This window comes from Lissotriton helveticus, chromosome 3_1, assembly GCF_964261635.1.
Source record: "Lissotriton helveticus chromosome 3_1, aLisHel1.1, whole genome shotgun sequence".
In the NCBI taxonomy this organism is placed as follows: domain Eukaryota; kingdom Metazoa; phylum Chordata; class Amphibia; order Caudata; family Salamandridae; genus Lissotriton; species Lissotriton helveticus.
In genome coordinates this window covers 2,020,899,687-2,020,917,357 of record NC_136061.1, presented here as the reverse complement: position 1 = coordinate 2,020,917,357, position 17,671 = coordinate 2,020,899,687, and the positions used below count along the sequence as shown (strand labels likewise).

Below are 17,671 nucleotides of genomic sequence, written 5' to 3'. Positions count from 1 at the left end.
CATTGAAGCCTTTGACCTTGATATGCTAAAACACTAGCCATCCTGGTGGGGGAGGTGTGAACACATGCCTCCAGAGCAGTCATTCTTTCTGACCTCTCAGAGCGTGGGCTCTCACCTTCTGTGAGGCCAGAAACTCGTCTCTGGTGGCAGGCCGGAAGATACTAGTCAGCCAGCACGCTAGTGGACTATAGGACTTTTCTGCGGGCACCTCTAAAGTGCCCTCTGAGTGCAAGTTACAATTAATACTGGCCTCAGTATAGATTTGAGACTAGGTGTTTGATACCAAACTCTATTATTTTCAGGGCAGCCATTATGTAGCTGGGTGACTCGTATTGACCAGTGCCTACCTAGTACATACCTTTAATATGGCTACCCAATCACTTGCAATTTCCTAGGAATGGAACCAGGCATCACAGGGGCATATCTGCTCATGCTGATATGTCCTCACATGTATTATAATGCACCCTGCCTTAGGGCTCTCAAGCCCTTCTGTAGGGGTGACTTACATATAATGGAATTGCTCTCAGGGAGTGGGCAATGACGTGTTTTCAATGGCAGTCTGCATGCAGTCTTTGTGTGGGTCCCTTAGGGTGGCATAGTACATGCGGCAGCCCTTAGGGATCCTCTTTAGTACCCATGCCCTGGGTTCCAATTTGCCAGACGCTTACATAGGTGCTAAAGTCCTTGCCAATTGGGTTACAGTTTAGCATTTTGTTTTTAGGGGAAAGAACACTAGCATTCAAGCCTGGTTAGCAGGCTTCAATGTACTTCCAAGAGTCGAAAACCAGCATCCAGTAGTCCAAACGGGACTAGCAAGTGTGGGGGGGGGCATATGCAAGGAGAAGTCTTGCCTCGTACAAGGCTGCTGTTTTCTTTGGTAAAAGCACCATATGCAGAAGCTATTTGAATCAAACTGCACATCGTCTGTCACAATAAAGGATGGCTCTGTCTGGCAATCAGAGGATTCTCAAACATGTGACTCTATGAAAGATCTAATTCTGGAGAAGAAAAAGGACTTGCCTGTTACTACCGTTTTCCAACAGTGGTATCTCCAATAGGTTCACATGTGACCATCCACCCTCCCTGTTTAGAATCATTACCTTCAAACTGCACATGCCTTCAGGATGGTAGACAGGCTACGGAGACTAACGTCTTAATTATGTGTCTTTAATACTGCTGTGTAAATGTATGGGGACCTTAACCCAACAAAAACAAACTTAAAGACATGTGAATCTTTGAAAGATATGAAAGATGGAGAACACTGGTTTAGTTAATTTGCAGGGTGATCCAGTTTGATGCAACAGAGACAGAGATAACATAGTTGATTTTCTGTTTTCTTGAAAGCAGTGGTTTTTCATGTCATTGAATGTGTAGGAAAGAAATTTGTAGTAAAGTTATTAAACTCAGCTTTCAATGATAAACACTCTAAAAGATCTTCTTTTTGATTGTTTTACCCAGCTGTAAAGACGAGCAAGTCCACATCGGGACACTCTGACTTTCCAGGTAAAAATAAAAATAATTGCTTTTGTTTCCTTCATTGGAATCATATAGGACAGAGGCATGGCAGCACAACTGTTGTAATCAAAGAGTTAAAAGCCAGAGAGGTAAAGAGATCCTAGTGGCATTATGTTAAATATGTAAACATATTGTGAAAAAATAAATTGACAACAAGATAAGGGCCATAAACCCTGTCCCGTCCAGTGCTTCTTTGGTTTCCTGCAGAATATATCAAACTATACTTTATTTTTCCCGTCCTCCTCTCAATACCAATGACATGATTTTGCCTGTTGTCAAATAGCCATTGGACATTTTGTTGATATCAGTAGCATAGATGTTCTGAAAAATATGACTTGCTTGTGTTGATGACAACAGAATTAGGCATTAGAAATTCCTAAGTTGAACGTTCTTATTAGACCATTCTCAGTTTGGAGCAGTTCTAGTATGAGATGTATCCATCTGTTGATCATTGAAAGAGATTACATTGAAATGCATTTGCTTTATTATAATGCAGTTCACAATCGAAAAGGTTCCACTTCATCTTCCAATGAGCCAGAGTATCTGTGCAAGTGGATGGGATTACCATATTCGGAGTGCAGTTGGGAAGAAGGATCTCTGATCGGCAAGAAGTTCCAAGCATGTATTGACAGTTTTATCAGCCGGGATACCTCCAAAACGGTCCCTACCAGAGAATGCAAGGTAATTGGTTATGTTTTAATATTTGGCTTCGTGAGTCTGTGTCTTCAACAGATATAAGTCCAACTACACCCTCTTTGTCCCTTAAAAAGTTATGAAGCCAACTCCATCCTCTTTTGGCTAAAGAGGCTAGATGCCTAGATGCCCACTATATATAACTGATAGTTTGAGTACATAGTTGAATGTTTCTACTTGGTGCATGCAGAGCAAATGCTCAACAGTTGCTTCAGACATGACACTATAGAGAGGCATTTGCAGACTTCTATCTATGGGATGTGATTCCATCTTAAGAGTCAGTTCAAGCAGTAGTCTGTCTAGGGTGGTAGTCCTGACAGCATGTGTACCATAACTAAGACCTGTGCAATCTTGTCCGTTATGCATTGTAGCCGAGGTAGGAATTTTGCTACGATTAGCTGCTTGAAGGCATGATGATCCCAGCAGAGCAGAGTGCAATGTGTGTCTCTGTTCCCAGCTGCCACATCTGTTCTGCTGCTTAAATCATCCAGCAGAGCCATATTCCCATGCTGGCCAGTTCCCGACCCTACTCCTGTGGTTGTTTTGGAGCTGATCCTCACTTCCTCAATTTTTTTGCGCGGGTTTAGCCTGCTCCTACGTATATCAAGGAAAACCAGTTGCTGCAAAAGGCAGTAGAAAGTGCTGTTTTTTATTCCTGCATATGCCCTCTCCATATTCTGCAAGAGAGCAGAAATTCAGAGTTACCCTCTTTAAACATGTGCTACCTAGCCTTCCCAGCAAAGCCCTTTCCCGAGTGCAGAATCATTCATTAGGCTCATCCAAGTATTTCTAAGTTTGAGATCCAAACCAAGCACAAATGCACTTGGAAAAAACCCCCAAATGAACCAAAATTATGAGGGAATGAAAATTATCGATTTGTGTAACTTATTTTTTTTTGTTTTGTTATTATTTGCATATACTTATCTTTTATTTCATCTAAAATATGCACAAATGATCATTCCACTCCTGTCAGGGGACGTCTTTTACCGTTCCTACCTGTCTGGAATTCCATCACAACAGACAAGTGGGTAAGACAAATTATCCAGTATGGTTATTGCCTGGAACTTACCTCCACTCCCCCAAATATTCCTCCCAAACATCGTGCAATGTCCGCAGAACATCTCACCCTCTTAAAAGAAGAGGTTCTCTCCCTGTTACAAAAACATGCAATAGAACCAGTCCCCTTCAATCATCAGGGCACAGGAGTTTACTCTCTTCATTTTCTAATTCCAAAAAAGGACGGCTCTTTCAGGCCAATATTAGACCTAAGACAGCTAAACCTCTACATTCAGTCAGACCATTTCCACATGGTCACCCTCCAACAGGTGCTCCCATTGCTACAGCAAGGCGACTTCTTTCCATTCTGGATTTAAAGGATGCCTACTTCCGCATTCCAATTCACCCCGCTCACAGGAAATATCTCAGGTTTGTGGTGGACGGTCATCACTACCAGTTCAAAGTTCTCCCGTTCGGAGTAACCACAGCACCCAGAGTTTTCACCAAGTGTCTAGCAGTAGTCGCAGCACACTTAAGAAGGCAACACATTCACGTGTTTCCTTACCTGGATGATTGGCTCATTAAGGCCAAATCACAACACAGCTGTCTTCAGCACATCCACAAGACAATTCAGTAGCTTCACAACTTGCAATTCACTGTAAACCTCACCAAGACCCACCTCCGGCCATCCAACACAAAAGCATATCTAGGAGCTTGAATAGACACTTGCAAAGCGCTAGCATACCCCAACCCAGTCAGGATACGCAACATGCAGCTCCTAATATCACAATTTCAACCTCAACACTTATTACCAGATTGAATGTTTATGCAGTTAATAGGGATGATAGCCTCTTGAATTCTAATCGTCCCTTACGCAAGAGTCCAGATGAGTCCTCTACAGGAATGCCTAGCACATCAGTGGAACGAGGCTCAAGGTTTTTAACAGTTCTGGTGTTGGTAGACAGCCGCACACATCGCTCTAAGAAGTGATGGAACACAAAAAACATTTTCAAAAGGGCAGCCGTTCTTCGAGCCTGTTCCACGATAGTGCTAACAGCAGACGCATTGCTCATCGGCTGGGGAGCTCATCTTCAAAATCATACCATTCAGGGCATGTGGACTCTACAACAAAAGCAATTCCACATAAATTACCTGGAACTGATGGCCATTTTTCTAGCCTTTCAAGTCCATCAAGTCCACAAAGCTGTCTTAGTCCGCAAGGACAACATGACAGCAATGTACTATGTCCAAAAACGAGGAGGGACACACGCCATACAGCTCTCACAACTAGCTCAAAGCATATGGAGATGGGCCATACCTCAAAACATATATCTCCTTGCGAAACACCTTCCAGGAGTACACAATCACATATCAGATCTGCTCAGTCGTCAATGGCAATAGATACACGAATGGGAATTACATCCTCAAGTTATACTTCCATTCTTCCACAAGTGGGGCTACCCAGAAATAGATCTTTTCGCCACATACCAGAATGCAAAATTCCCAAGCTTCGCGTCCAGATATCCACACCCATTGTCCAAAGGCGATGCGCTATTGATGAACGGGTCAGGAAGATTTGCTTACGCTTTTCCGCCTCTCCCGCTCAACCCATTAGTGGTTCAGAAGCTTCCAACGGCATTCCCTAACCATGATCCTAGTTGCTCCCATATGGGCCCGACAACCCTGTTGGAACTATCCCGTAGTTACTCACCAAAAACTGCATCTCTCCCCCAAGCTCCTCACTCAGAACCATGGAGAGATAAGACATCCAGATCCCAGTTGACTGAACCTTGCGATCTGGCACCTGAAATCCTAGAGTTTGGCTACCTTAATCTCCTGCCAGACTGCATGAACGTCATTAAAGAAGCTCGACGTCCTACCACAAGAGCATGCTACGCTGAAAAGTGGAAACAACTTGTAATCTATTGTACAAATAATCAGATCAATCCACTAGACTCTACCATTCAAAACATCATTTGCTATCTCTTACACCTACAGCGCTGTAACTTAGCATACACGTCTATAAGATTACATCTCGCTGCAATAGCTGCTTAACTACAAAACAGACAACACTTGTCTTTTTAGAGTACCCGCTATTAAAGCTTTTATGGAAGGACTCAAAAGAATCATCCCTCCTAGAGTTCCACCCTCCCCAGTTTGGAGCCTTAATATTGTCCTTACAAGACTTATGGGCCCACCATTCGAGCAGTTGCACAAATGTGAACTACAAATCCTCATGTGGAAAGTAGCCTACCTTGTAGCCATCACATCTCTTAAGAGAGTTGGCTCTACCCATACAAGAACCATTTTTGCATATTCATCACAACAAAGTGGTTCTTAGGACTAATCCAATTTTTTTACCTAAAGTTGTTTCTAGCCTTTCACCACAATCAGTCTGTTGAACTACCAGTCTTTTTCCCTCAACCAGTCTCAGTGGTAGAACGTGCTCTTCACACACTGGTGCAATACTTTATTACATTGAAAGAACTAAGTCTTTCAGAAAAACAAAATAACTTTTTGTTGCTTTTTCTCTTCCGCATAAAGGCAATCCCATCTCAAAAACTGGTATTGCAAGATGGATAGTTAAATGCATCCAAATATGCTACATTTAAGCTAAACGTACATTAACAATTCCCCCTAGAGCACATTCCACACGCAAACTAGGGGCTTCTATGGCATTCTTAGAGAATATACCCGTAGATGACATCTGCAAGGCTGCAACTTGGTCTACACCTCACACCTTTACAAAACACTATTGTGTAGATGTACATGCCAAACAACAAGCTAATGTGGGCTAAGCTGTCTTAAGAACACTTTTTCAAACTACTACAACAGATACAGGTTAGCCACCGCTACCGAAATAACTGCTGTATAGTCTATGCTAAAGCATATGATCTACAGCTCGTATGCCTCTAAAGGGAAAATGCTTCTTACCCATCTGTTCTTGGCATATAAAGCTGTAGATTCATATGCTCCCACCCGCTTTCCTTGTGGTGCATAGGGTCAGATCACAATTCTAAGGCCGGAGGCATCTGTGCCCAGATGAACGCAAAAGCCATACTGGACGGCGAAGCCAAACTTTACATCACTAAACACAAGTAGACTCTGTGCAGAGACCTGTTGAAAGCAAGGTCCTGTTGTTCCCCCCCTCCCAAAGTCATTCCTGTGGCAGGTCGCAGCAGGTCGTGGTGGTGGTCAAAGTCTTAGTGTAAGTTGAAGAAAAAGAAACAAGTAATTTAAGCATCACATGTTATGTTATGTTACTGCAATTTGTATAGCGCATCAGCTGCCCCAGCAAAGGGGCGTCCCGGCGCTGACATTAGAACAGCTAACAGTGTGAAAGGCAGAAGCTACATGGTGGGGAATAGGTATGCTTTTATGTCCTTCCTGAAAGCCAAGTAGTTGGTGTGGCGCCGAATATAGGTGGGCAGACAATTCCAGAGGTGGGCTGCCCTATTACGGAAGGAGCGACCTCCTGCCCGTACTGTCCGAAACCTTGGAACCTGCACTAGGTGCTGGCCAAGTGAGCGGAGTGGACGTGTAGGGACATAGGGAGTGACTAAGTTGGCCAAGATATTAGGGGTATTAAGTTTGAAGGCTTTAAAAGTGATACAGAAGGCTTTAAATGCAATTCTCCTGGCCACCGGCAGCCAGTTTAGCCGTGAATGGTGGTTGACACCGGGCAAGATTTGCGTAGGCCAATCAAAGATCTGGCTGCTGCGTTCTTGGCCCGTTGTAATAGCTTAATATCGGCCTTATTTACCCCTAAATACAGAGAGCAGGCATAATCCAATCTGGACATTATAGATGCCGGAATAATCCAATTTGGACATTATAGATGCCTGAATGATGGTCTGGCACGTAGGTGGATCAAAAATAAAATAATAAGGGTCTAAGTCCCTGCAAAAGCCCAAAACAGGTCCCTGCTACCTTTTTGGTTTGGACTTGGCAGCTGAGGGATGAGTCCAACCATACCCCCAAATCTTTGACTGCCTGCTTGCGCTACCTAGGCTTTCTGGCCACCATCGTTCACTCCACAGACCATGGTCCTTCCCCACCAACAACACCTCAGATTTACTGGCAGTCAGCTGGAGGCAGTTGGCGGTCATCCACTCAGCGACCACCGCCAGGTCGCCCCGAAATTTCACGACATCCCTCTTGGTGTCGCTTGAGAGTGTCACCACCAGCTGAGTGTCGTCGGCGTAGGAGACCATGGTCAGTCTCCTATTTCTGGCCACCGCAGCCAGCGGTTGGGCATAGAGATTGAATAATAGGAGACTGAGGGAGGAGCCCTGTGGGACGCCTTGTTTTATGGAGTGTGTGCCCGATGTAAAGGGGGGAACCGTGACCACGAATGACCTTTCGCTGAGAAACTAAGTAAGCCACTTCAAAGCCAAGCCGTCAATCCCCGCCTCCTCCAGGCACTGTAACAGAATGGCATGGGACACTGTGTCAAACGCGGCGCTGAGATCCAAAAGGATCAGCGCGACGTTTGCCCAGCATCTAAGGCAGACCACAGATGTTCTGTCGCAGCCAGGAGGGCAGGTTCCGTGCTGTGGCCAGGTCGAAAACCATTCTGGGAGGGGTCCAGTTTGTTGTTCTTGGTCAGAAAGTCTGAAAGCAGTGAGTTGACATGCGCCTCCGTGATCTTAGCTGCCCAGGGGAATAAGGAAATTGGGCGATAGTTTTCAGGCTTGGCCGGGTCCAACAAAGGTTTTTTGAGTAGAGGTAGCGCCTTAACTTGTTTCCACGCCTTGGGTACAGTTGCAGAGGAAAGCAATTTGTTAATTACCTGCCTCAGGGAGGGCATAATAGCAGGCATGGACCCATCCTACCGCGCTCTAACTCCACGAATCATATTGATGTATATATGTCACCACTACTTTTCCTTGTCCCCTACCCACACATGAACACATTATCCCCATCTTTCTTTTTTCCATGTCACCTCGAGCACTGTATATACTAAAGGATCTTCTGCATTCTTGTTCTAATGAGCATATGTAAGACTCATACTGTTAGATGCTTTGATTTGTACTGCATCTGATATACTTTTGAACAATACAAAGGATTCAGAAGTGGATCTAATGACCACATCTCTACTTGTGTTATGTGTGTTTTTTGTAAATATATGCTTAGTTGCTCAAACTGCCGCGACCACATTGTTTAATACTCCTAACTCCACAGGGGGCGTGAGGGCATCAGCATGCCTTCTGGTCTCACTCCTGAACTCCATCAGAGCTGATTCCAATCCTGGTGCAGGATTACCCTGAGTTTCCAGCTCTGTTAGCAACATTACCGCAAGTAGAAGCCTTCCGTGAGGCTATGCTGTGCATTTTTGTCAATTTACCTGGTCCCTCTGGCACGTCTTCGGCCCCCAAAGATCAGCAGGGGCCACCAGTCAGACTTAAAACGTAAGGTCCTCCCTCAGTGCCGTCTGTGCCTCTTGAACCTGTTTTACTTTCTGCACTGACGCTGTTGTCTTCTTCAGCACCATCTCCTGTCCCAGTCCCTGCTAGTGACGTCCTCATCGCTGTCTAGAAAACCCCCTAATAACAGATTATAACTTGAATGTCCCCCCATTGAAGTATGGCGGTTTGTGCCCGGTTGGGTTAGGATTTAGGCCTGTAAGGATTAGGTCATCCTGGAGTGTAGGGTTGGCCCATCTGTCCCTGACAGATATTTGTTTCAGGGTCTTGCTCTATGAGGTCTCATCCTCTCCCTCCGAGCCCCCCATGTCCGGTTGTATTAGGTCGTGTAGTATGGTCTCCCACGCCTTGGCAAATTCCTGTTTTGCAGCCGCCAACCCCATTGATGCTGGATGAGTATACACTGCCTATTGTGCTATCTGACTTTGAAATGAATCTGCCATGAACTTGACCAAAGTCGTGCCTGGTGCCGACCTGCACGCTACCTTTTGGAAGACCATCCAATTCTGATACCTTGCCGTTTCCACCTGGTAGGGCCTAGACTCCACTTAATTTATATACCACATATTCTGAAAATAACTGTGATGACTATCATGATTGTTTCCCAATACGATGCGGACAACTGGTGTGAGGAGCTTCAGGATACCCGTGGGCTTCACACTTCACCTGATACTGGCCACATCCTGCTACTAAGGAGAGCACCTCTTTTGCTGCTGTGAAGCAAAGGGCAGCTTTAGTGTTAGACCTCCATTTGCCAATCATGGAAGTAAAAGCTAATGTATTGACTGAAGTGTTGCAACCTGGACAGGATACCACCGACCCACTGTTTAATGAGTCACTTACTGACTCCCTTTTGGGCTCCTAAGCTAAGCTCTGTTCAGGAATTGCCGTTAATATACAAATCACCTGTTGCTATTACACTGCACCTGAGGGTCCTTGTTTTCTAACAAAGCATCCAACTCTGTAGAGTCTGTTGGTGCAGATGTCCATCAGCAGGTTTAACCCTAATGCTTTTTCCTTCCACTCCTCCTGTTCGTGAGTCCAAAAGAATTGAGATGTTTGGCAAGATAATTTTTTCTTCCAGGGGATCCTCATCAACAGTCATAAGCACTGAATATTCCTGCCCATGTGTGGGGACCCCGGAAATAATAAAAATTATATATGAAAAACACATATACAGCTATATCTATATTGTTTAGCCTCCTATATGGGAACTGCATTGGTATGAGAAAAATGATATATATATATATATAGACATATATCATTTTTCTCATACCAATGCAGCCCCCATATAGGAGGCTAAACAATGTACTAGTAAATGAATTGCTATTGTAAACACATACTATGTGTATAAAAACACATGATAGCAAGTAGCATTTGAACTGTGTTTTTAATGAGTAAACCTCATGAAGAAAACTGCACAAAAGCAGACATTGTTAGCCTACAGGCTGCATTGTAAACCAATAGTATAGAGAATGAAAGCATTTTCACATAAAACTGGCACAATGCCTTTAAGGCAGCCATGACCTCTAGCTTCCCATCATGCCTCAGGGGTGACAGTTAGGTCAGTTGTTCTTTCCGGCTCCCTCAGTCAGGACCCTGAAGTCACAGCTCTCTTTTTTTGGCTTTTCTGTCAAAAATGCATTGATTTTTCTTTTTTTTTTTTTTACCTTCACTCAATGTCTTTTAACCTTAGAGTGAGGTTTAAACCATTTTTTTTCAGACAGAAAGAACATTTTTCTGTCACAAATGCCTCCTTTGTTTGACTCTTGCCCAGCCTGTGGCAAAAAGAAGGCCAAGTCAGACACACATGATGTGTGCATTCTCTGCCTCCCTGATTCACCCTCCTGCAAACACTGCAGGAAGTTATCTAGAAGAACCATCAAAGACAGGGAGAGAATCCGACTTTATGGCCTCTCTGAAAGAGGTAGGTCTCCAGTGAGTAGAAAGAAGAGAATGCGATCGATGTCGAGGAGCAAGATCCCGATCAGTTCTCCTTCGGCGTCGGGATCGGCGTCGAAGTTACCGACGCCGGAAAAACAGTTGTTGTTGAAGACTTAGTTGGCGCAGGAACGTCACTCTTCAACATCGAGGGCCAAGTCTCCAACGGCGTTGGAGAAGCGTCCAGCATCGAGACATGATCCTCCGCCGACGGCCCTTCAGCGGTGAGCGTTGTCAAGACACAGGTCGTCAGAGCAGCGATGTGCGACGTCGAAGGAGAGATCTTCAGCATCAAGGCGTAAGACACCATCACTGACGACACTTCCCACCACAGGTCGACATCAAGACACAGGAACACAGACAGTCAACGTCGAGGCAAGGGCTTCTGGCGACGTCAGAAAGGAGTTCGACGTCGAGGCATGTTTTTCCGCCGGTTTCGCAACCGACTTCAAGTCACAGTCCGCCATCGAAGAAGAGACGGTAGACGTCGAGACAGGAGTTTCCGTCGTGGAGAAGACGATCGATGTCGAGACAGGAGTCTCTAACAAAGAGAAGACGATCAACGTTGAGGCGGAAGTCTGTCGAACAGAAGACTATCGGCCTCAGGGCAATGACCTCTGCCGAAAAGGATACAATCGACGTAGAGGCAGAGGTCTGTCGATACGGTCTGCGTCGAGACAGAAGTCTCCGCCGGGAAGGGGAAGGTCGACGTCGAGACAGATCTCCGTCACGGATGACGTCAGTTCCTATAAGCCTATCTCCATCATCACCTTCGAGAGCAGGCTCCCACCGTTCCATCTCCAGGTCTAAATCTTCAGAGGTGGTGATCTCACCATCAAGTAATCAGACCTCTCCCTCTGGGCATCAACGTTCAGTTGAATGGTCTCATCCGGAGGGGTGTAAATCTTCCAACTGTCGCTCTCCTGTAAGAGCAGAGAGGACACCATCTATTCATCTCTCACCCCGATGGATGCGACCTCTGCACCACTGGGCTGATCCTGCGCAGTCGAAAGGCGGTCGGCGTGGTTAGAGTCCTCTTCACAGGTCTCCTGTGGCCCGGCAGGTACAGGCTGCTGATCTCTCTCCAGCAAGAGATAGAGTTCGCACTTACACTCCGGCAACTTCCTCCAGGAGGAGATCAAAATCATGCAACGGAAGGAGAAGGCATAGATCTTCAACGCTTTCCACTACTCAACCCACTCCTCAAAAAGAGAATACTCGCCCACCCTTACCGAAAGTCCACCGTCAAGGATCTCTCCGGTGGACGATGTTAGCACGTACCAAGACGTGCTTTCCAGGGGAGCTAACACGCTGAGCATTCCTATGCCAACTCAACAGAGCTCGTCATCTGTAATTTTTGAAACTCTATTACCAGAGGGCTGCATCTAGACCTTTCCTTCCATTGGTACCGGGGCTCCTCGAACCTGTTAAGGACATCTTCCTCACGCCGGCAACACTCAAAACCGCACTGGCGAGGATTCCAAAGAAATATCGCCCACTAGAGGGGGACACTTTGTTCCTAAAGTCCGATCCACCACCGGACTCTGTGATTATTGCTTCGGCTAGGAAGACCCATTCAGTAGCCTCCTCGTCTACAGTACCACCAGACAAGGAGAGCAAGATGCAGGATTCATGGGGGAGAAAAGTATGTGGCATGTCCGCCTTCATGCTTAAAGTCTCCAGTGCATCAGCGCTCTTAGGGGGCTATGATAGATCTCTGTGGGACTCTCTACAACCCTTCACAGAGAAACTGCCCGAGGAAGACCATAAGGACTTCGAGGAGATCTTGCAGGAGGGCATCTTGGTGGCGAACCAAGTAACAGCGCTGCAGTGGATGGGGCTACACGCTCAGCCCATTCCTATGGTTGGAGGGTTGTATGACGATACATCGTAAACGTTCACTTCGCGCGCTGTTACAACGCGGCAACGCAGTACAAAAGGGGGTGGTGATGGACGGAGCATCTGAATCAATCAAACACTCACACCCAGTCAAAAGATCTGGGTTTAATCCATCACCGTTCTTTAGCCCACTCTGCCACCCCAGTTCAGACATGGCTATATGCAAATCAGTCTGACCCTGTGCCTCACATCGCAAGGTGCATCACAGCGGCATTTTTTACATCGCATGCTGTAGCGCCGCTAATGCCGTATTCCTATTGGCAAGCGTCTTACTTCGCAGACTTTTAAATCGCGTGCCTATACAACGCCGTCTTTGAGCCCCACCACATTTCCTACTAGTATACCTTACAGCTAGGGTGGAAAAGAGGTTTAACGCAAATCGAATACAGGCCCTGAACCCTAGAATCGAGGTGGGTCGTGGATAGCAGAAACTCTCACCGTGGTTCGCAGAAACTCTCACCGTGGTTCGCAGAAACTCTCATTGTGGATCTCAGAAACTCTCACCGTGGATCGCAGAAACTCTCACCGCGGATAGTAGAAACTCTCACCGCGGATAGTAGAAACTCTTACCGCGGATAGTAGAAACTCTCACCGTGGAACGCAGAAACTCTCACCGTGGAACGCAGAAACTCTCACCGTGGATAGTAGAAACTCTCACCATTGGATAGTGGTTAAAGTGCGGATAGCAGAAACTCTCACCGTAAAAGATAGTAAAGAAAACGCGGACACAGATTCGAACGTCTAATAATTTAATTATTTAATTATTTTGGCGTGATCTCCAGCATGCGTTGTGCATTGTAAATGCATGCGATGCTAATGTCATCGCACCGTTGTAGCATGCGTAGTAAATACATGCGATGCTATTGACCCTGCGATGTAAAAGTCGCGGTGCGATGGCACCGCGATGTATTGACATCGCTGTAATGGGTGTTTCCCATTCCTATGCCCAAGGGGTGTGCGCCAGAAGGTAATCCTGGCTTCGCCTCACAGCACTGAAACCAGAGGTGCAGTCCCGGATCCACCATCTCCATTTCTCTGGCTTATCTTTATTCGGTACTCACACAGATGAGGAAATGGCCCAGATGAAGCCTGAGATGGATACCCTGAAGGCGGTGGGGCTGGAGAAGAAAAAAGAGTTCCATCGCCGCTACCGCCCTTATGATCAACGATCCTTCCAACAGATGGTTCAAACCCCTCATTGGCAAAAACACCAAAAACAACAGGGTCAACAAAAATCCCAGTATCAGGGCCATCGATCCACCAAAGGAAGAGGAGCTGTGAGAAAGTGCCATCTTTCTTGCCATGGTACGCCCCCACTTTTTTCTGAACTGCTGATGTTCTTGACTGAGTGTGCCCTGGGTCCCTGGCAATCAGGTACCTAGGGCCTGTGTTCCTTCCCTAAAGAGAAAAGCTATGCTGAAACAAAATACCCAATTGGCACCTCTAGCCAACTGTCAGTCCCTAGTAAATGGTACCCTAGGTACCCAGGGCATGGTGACCAGAGGAGACCCCTGAGGGCTGCAGCACTTATTGTGCCACCCTCAGGGGCCCTGTACCCTGGCACCCACACGCTGCCTTTGCAGGCTGAGTGCCTAAGTACAGAACTAAAACAAGAGTCGACATGGAACACATCCCTGTGTGCCATGCCCACAGAACCCACTGCCCTGGCATACTTCAGTCACCCCTCTAGCTGGGTGCCCTATGCCAGAGGTGAGGGCCCAGGGGCATGAGCCCTGTGCCCCTACAGTACCCAGGGCCATTCCTGGGCACTGTAAGTGCAGTGATGCCATTTAAGAGTATATGGTGCTGGGAGGTCGTCATTACGACCTCCACAGCACCATAATGGCTACACTGAAGACTGACAAGTTTGGTACCAAACTTCTCAGCACATTAAACCCGCACTGATGCCAGTGTGGGATGTAATGTAAAATGCACGAGAGGGCATCTTAGAGATGCCCTCCAAAACCGGAACCTACAATCCACGTCTGGGCTGAGTGGCTGCCGAGGCTGCCACACAGCAGACATGTTGGGACACCCAGAGGACCTGCCTGCCTTTACCCTCTCGAAGATTGGGACTCCCATCAGCAGAGGTTCTGCTGCAACAACCCACCTGGTGCCCACCAGGAAGCCCCGGACCAGCCCACTCTGCACCAGCCGAGCCCGGGCCAACCCGAACCAAGACCATGAGGACGTCCCCCCGGCGACTGGGACCCGAAGTCCAGTGCCCAAAGACCCTCCTCGACGAACCAGCCGACGCCTGTGTTGTATTCTACCTATTGCATATTCCTATGCATATCTTTACCAACCTCATTCCCTCTAGTGGCATGCCTCTGCACTGTGATGCACCATGGAATGTTGGGTGCTGATTGAAGATAAGCCACAGTTATGATGGGGCTGAGCTGCCTGCTGGCTGCTCCTGGTGGGGTTTGATCTGAGCTTATTCCAGGCTACTTAACATCTTATATTAAATCTACATGAGATACCTAAAAAAAAAACAAAAAAACATTTTGATGGCGACGATTTGATCTTATAAACAACAAAGAAACTTGAAGGTCTGAACTAGCTGAGTAAAATAGACTATCACCAGACTCGGCACAATACGAGTGCAGTGCATCAGCTATCACGTGATGGAGAGACACTCAACACAATAGTTTAAGTCCTATCAGCCCACCCATGTGGCGGAGCCTCATCATGTAGGACATCTTGAACTAGGTCTGTGTCCCCAAGCCCAGATGTGTTGGCTTTGTATCACTAGGCCATAGTTCAGAAAATGTAAGTGTCCTCACCACTGGTGATGCTGATGTAGTGCAGTGCAAGAAAAATAAAGTGATGTGTTTATAAAATGGCGGTCAAGGCAAATGAAGACATTTTAATAATATTCACCTGGACGTCAGGTTAAAAAACAGTGTAGGGACAGTGTGAAAAAATCACTGTCAGCTTTGCTTGGTAATAATTCAGGCCAACATGTTTCTGCCGTAAGGTGGAGATTCTCCGGCATTCGTCAGGGCCAAGCTAACTAGTATGCTACTGCAAATAACACTATTAAAAGTGAAACAACAAAGGAACTGAAACTTAATTACATAGAATCCAACAGACCATACTTTGCCTGTGAAGTAGTGACATAAATGGTCACGAGGACCATCCTACCGTATCCTCTCGATTGATGCGAATGTGGAGGAAGTTTTCCCAGCTCTGTGTGGGAAGATAGCCTCACCTCGCCCGGCAACGGCTCGGAGAATGAGGCCCCGCTCTGTCCGTCGGTACCTCGCGGCGTGGTCCAAAGCCGAAGGGGAGGCCTGTTGTTTATGTAGTCCTATTGGGGGTATTAACTTGGATGGTCGTTAAACATAGTCCCTCTGACCCTCCTCTGAAAGTTGTTGTTTTTCTGACGATTTGATCTTACCTACGTGTTCAACTCAAGAAATTCAGCTTCAAGAAGGCAAGTCTTTCAAAATCTATATCTATCTTCCAACTTCAAACAAAGACTCTGGCACCAAGCCCCACCAGTGACCATTTCACCAGTCACCCCCAACTTCTTCGTGCCAGATTCCTGTTCACATGTCTCAATAATTGGATTTTTTAACCATATTTACATAACCAGTTTGGCTTTATGGATTAGCTGTTTCAAGCACTTTTCAAGATAAAAGTAATCTACTTTCTACACTCATCTACTTTCTCATCATCTTTCATCAACTCCACAGTTTTATCAACAACTTCAAGGAATACACCAATCTCAACACTACAACAGCAGCACCTCTATAAGGAAGGTACCTTGTGGATGTTTGAGTGTGCCTGCCGTATGTTGTATGATGTTCAAGTTCTGTTCCTTTCAATCTCAAACAAATCAAAAAAATGGGAATTCATCCTGCTTACGTTTCCGTTCTGCCTCGAACTGCCAGCTAAGTAACGTTGTGCAAGGACACCTATTTATGTCAAAATCTCATCTGTCAATAAAGCTGTGAGAAGTTGGCCTGATGTGCAGTGCTCACTATTCTAGTGATCACTATATATCAGTCCAAACAACCCTTATTGATGATTGGTTGTAAGTCAACCTTATAGACCAGCTATCCTAGTAGCATGGATACGAGCAGTCTAAGGCTAAGACTCTAGAGGGCGTGTTAAGCCAGCTGTTTTACCATCACATTACCCCTTGAACACCCAGTGAAAGGACACCACACAAGTTGTTATGAAAATAAACAGTGTATTTATTTATAACAAGACTACCCTGGCTCTTTATGAGACAGGGAGCTAAGCACACAACAAAACTCTTACGAAAATACTTAAGTTAGCACGTTATACACAAATGCCCGAGGGGCACGAAAAACCATATACTTAAAAAGTGGAATGCGAATTACTAGCAGGTAAGTAACAGTTCTAATAGGCTTTGGAATCGCTAGGACTGGACTAGGGAATCGTTAGATTACTACTAGGAGGCCCAGGGGACTCGGGTGCAGAGTGTGCACTCTCACGCGGGATGCGGGACAAAGTCTATGGAAGCTAGGATTCACAAAGTTAGTGTTCACGGGCGAACCCGACCTGGTAGGGAGAAAACGACAGTGGATCCTGACCCTTGGATAGTGAGGCTATGCTGGGACACCGGAGTGCCGAAGTTACCTAGCCCAGGGGCTGCAGCTGCATAGGTCTGAAAAGACGTCGGGGATCTCGTTGCCGGACCAGGAGCCTGGAAGGAAGAAGTTGCTGGCAGGCGACCAGTGAAGAAAAGTTCGATGGATCCAAGCCTGGATCAAGGAAGAAGAAAACCTGAAAGCAGAGGGGACCAAGTTCTTGAATCACTAGCCAGTGATTAAGTGGGCACCAGGATGGCACCGGGCGAAGTCACCGCAGTCAGGTGAGTGGGCGCTGCTGGGCTCTGCAGTCTCTCGGACCAGGAGGCGTTGTCGGCGACCAGGATGGAGGTGCGAGCTGTCCCACGAAGGTTCTTGCTGTCGACGTCGCTGGACCCAGGATTGGGCAACAAGTCTTGGCAAATGCAAGGCCCACGCGGTGGACCTAAAATGGCGTCTTGAGTGGACCAGAAGGGTCCAGGGTACTTCTCCGATGGAGGGAAGCAAGGGCCAGTCTGGAGCAACCAGACCAGCAGCAGAAATGTCGTCGGGCGTCGTCAGGAAGGCCACAAGCCAGCGGGCTAGTAGCCAAACAACGCGGTGAGCAGCAAAAAGCAGAAGGGCCCCACGCAGATC

At 46.6% G+C, this 17,671-nt stretch overlaps 1 protein-coding gene across 2 annotated transcripts in view; it reads left to right on the top strand.

Annotated features, from left to right (window-relative positions):
- CHD2 (chromodomain helicase DNA binding protein 2) overlaps positions 1–17,671 on the top strand; it is a 2,197,496-nt gene that overhangs the window by 592,585 nt on the left and 1,587,240 nt on the right. For both annotated transcript variants that reach the window (XM_078683153.1, XM_078683151.1), the window contains 2 exons: positions 1,459–1,503; positions 2,012–2,196. In XM_078683153.1, coding sequence (XP_078539279.1) covers positions 1,459–1,503; positions 2,012–2,196 — 230 coding nt within the window. The remainder of the gene's footprint in view (positions 1–1,458; positions 1,504–2,011; positions 2,197–17,671) is intronic.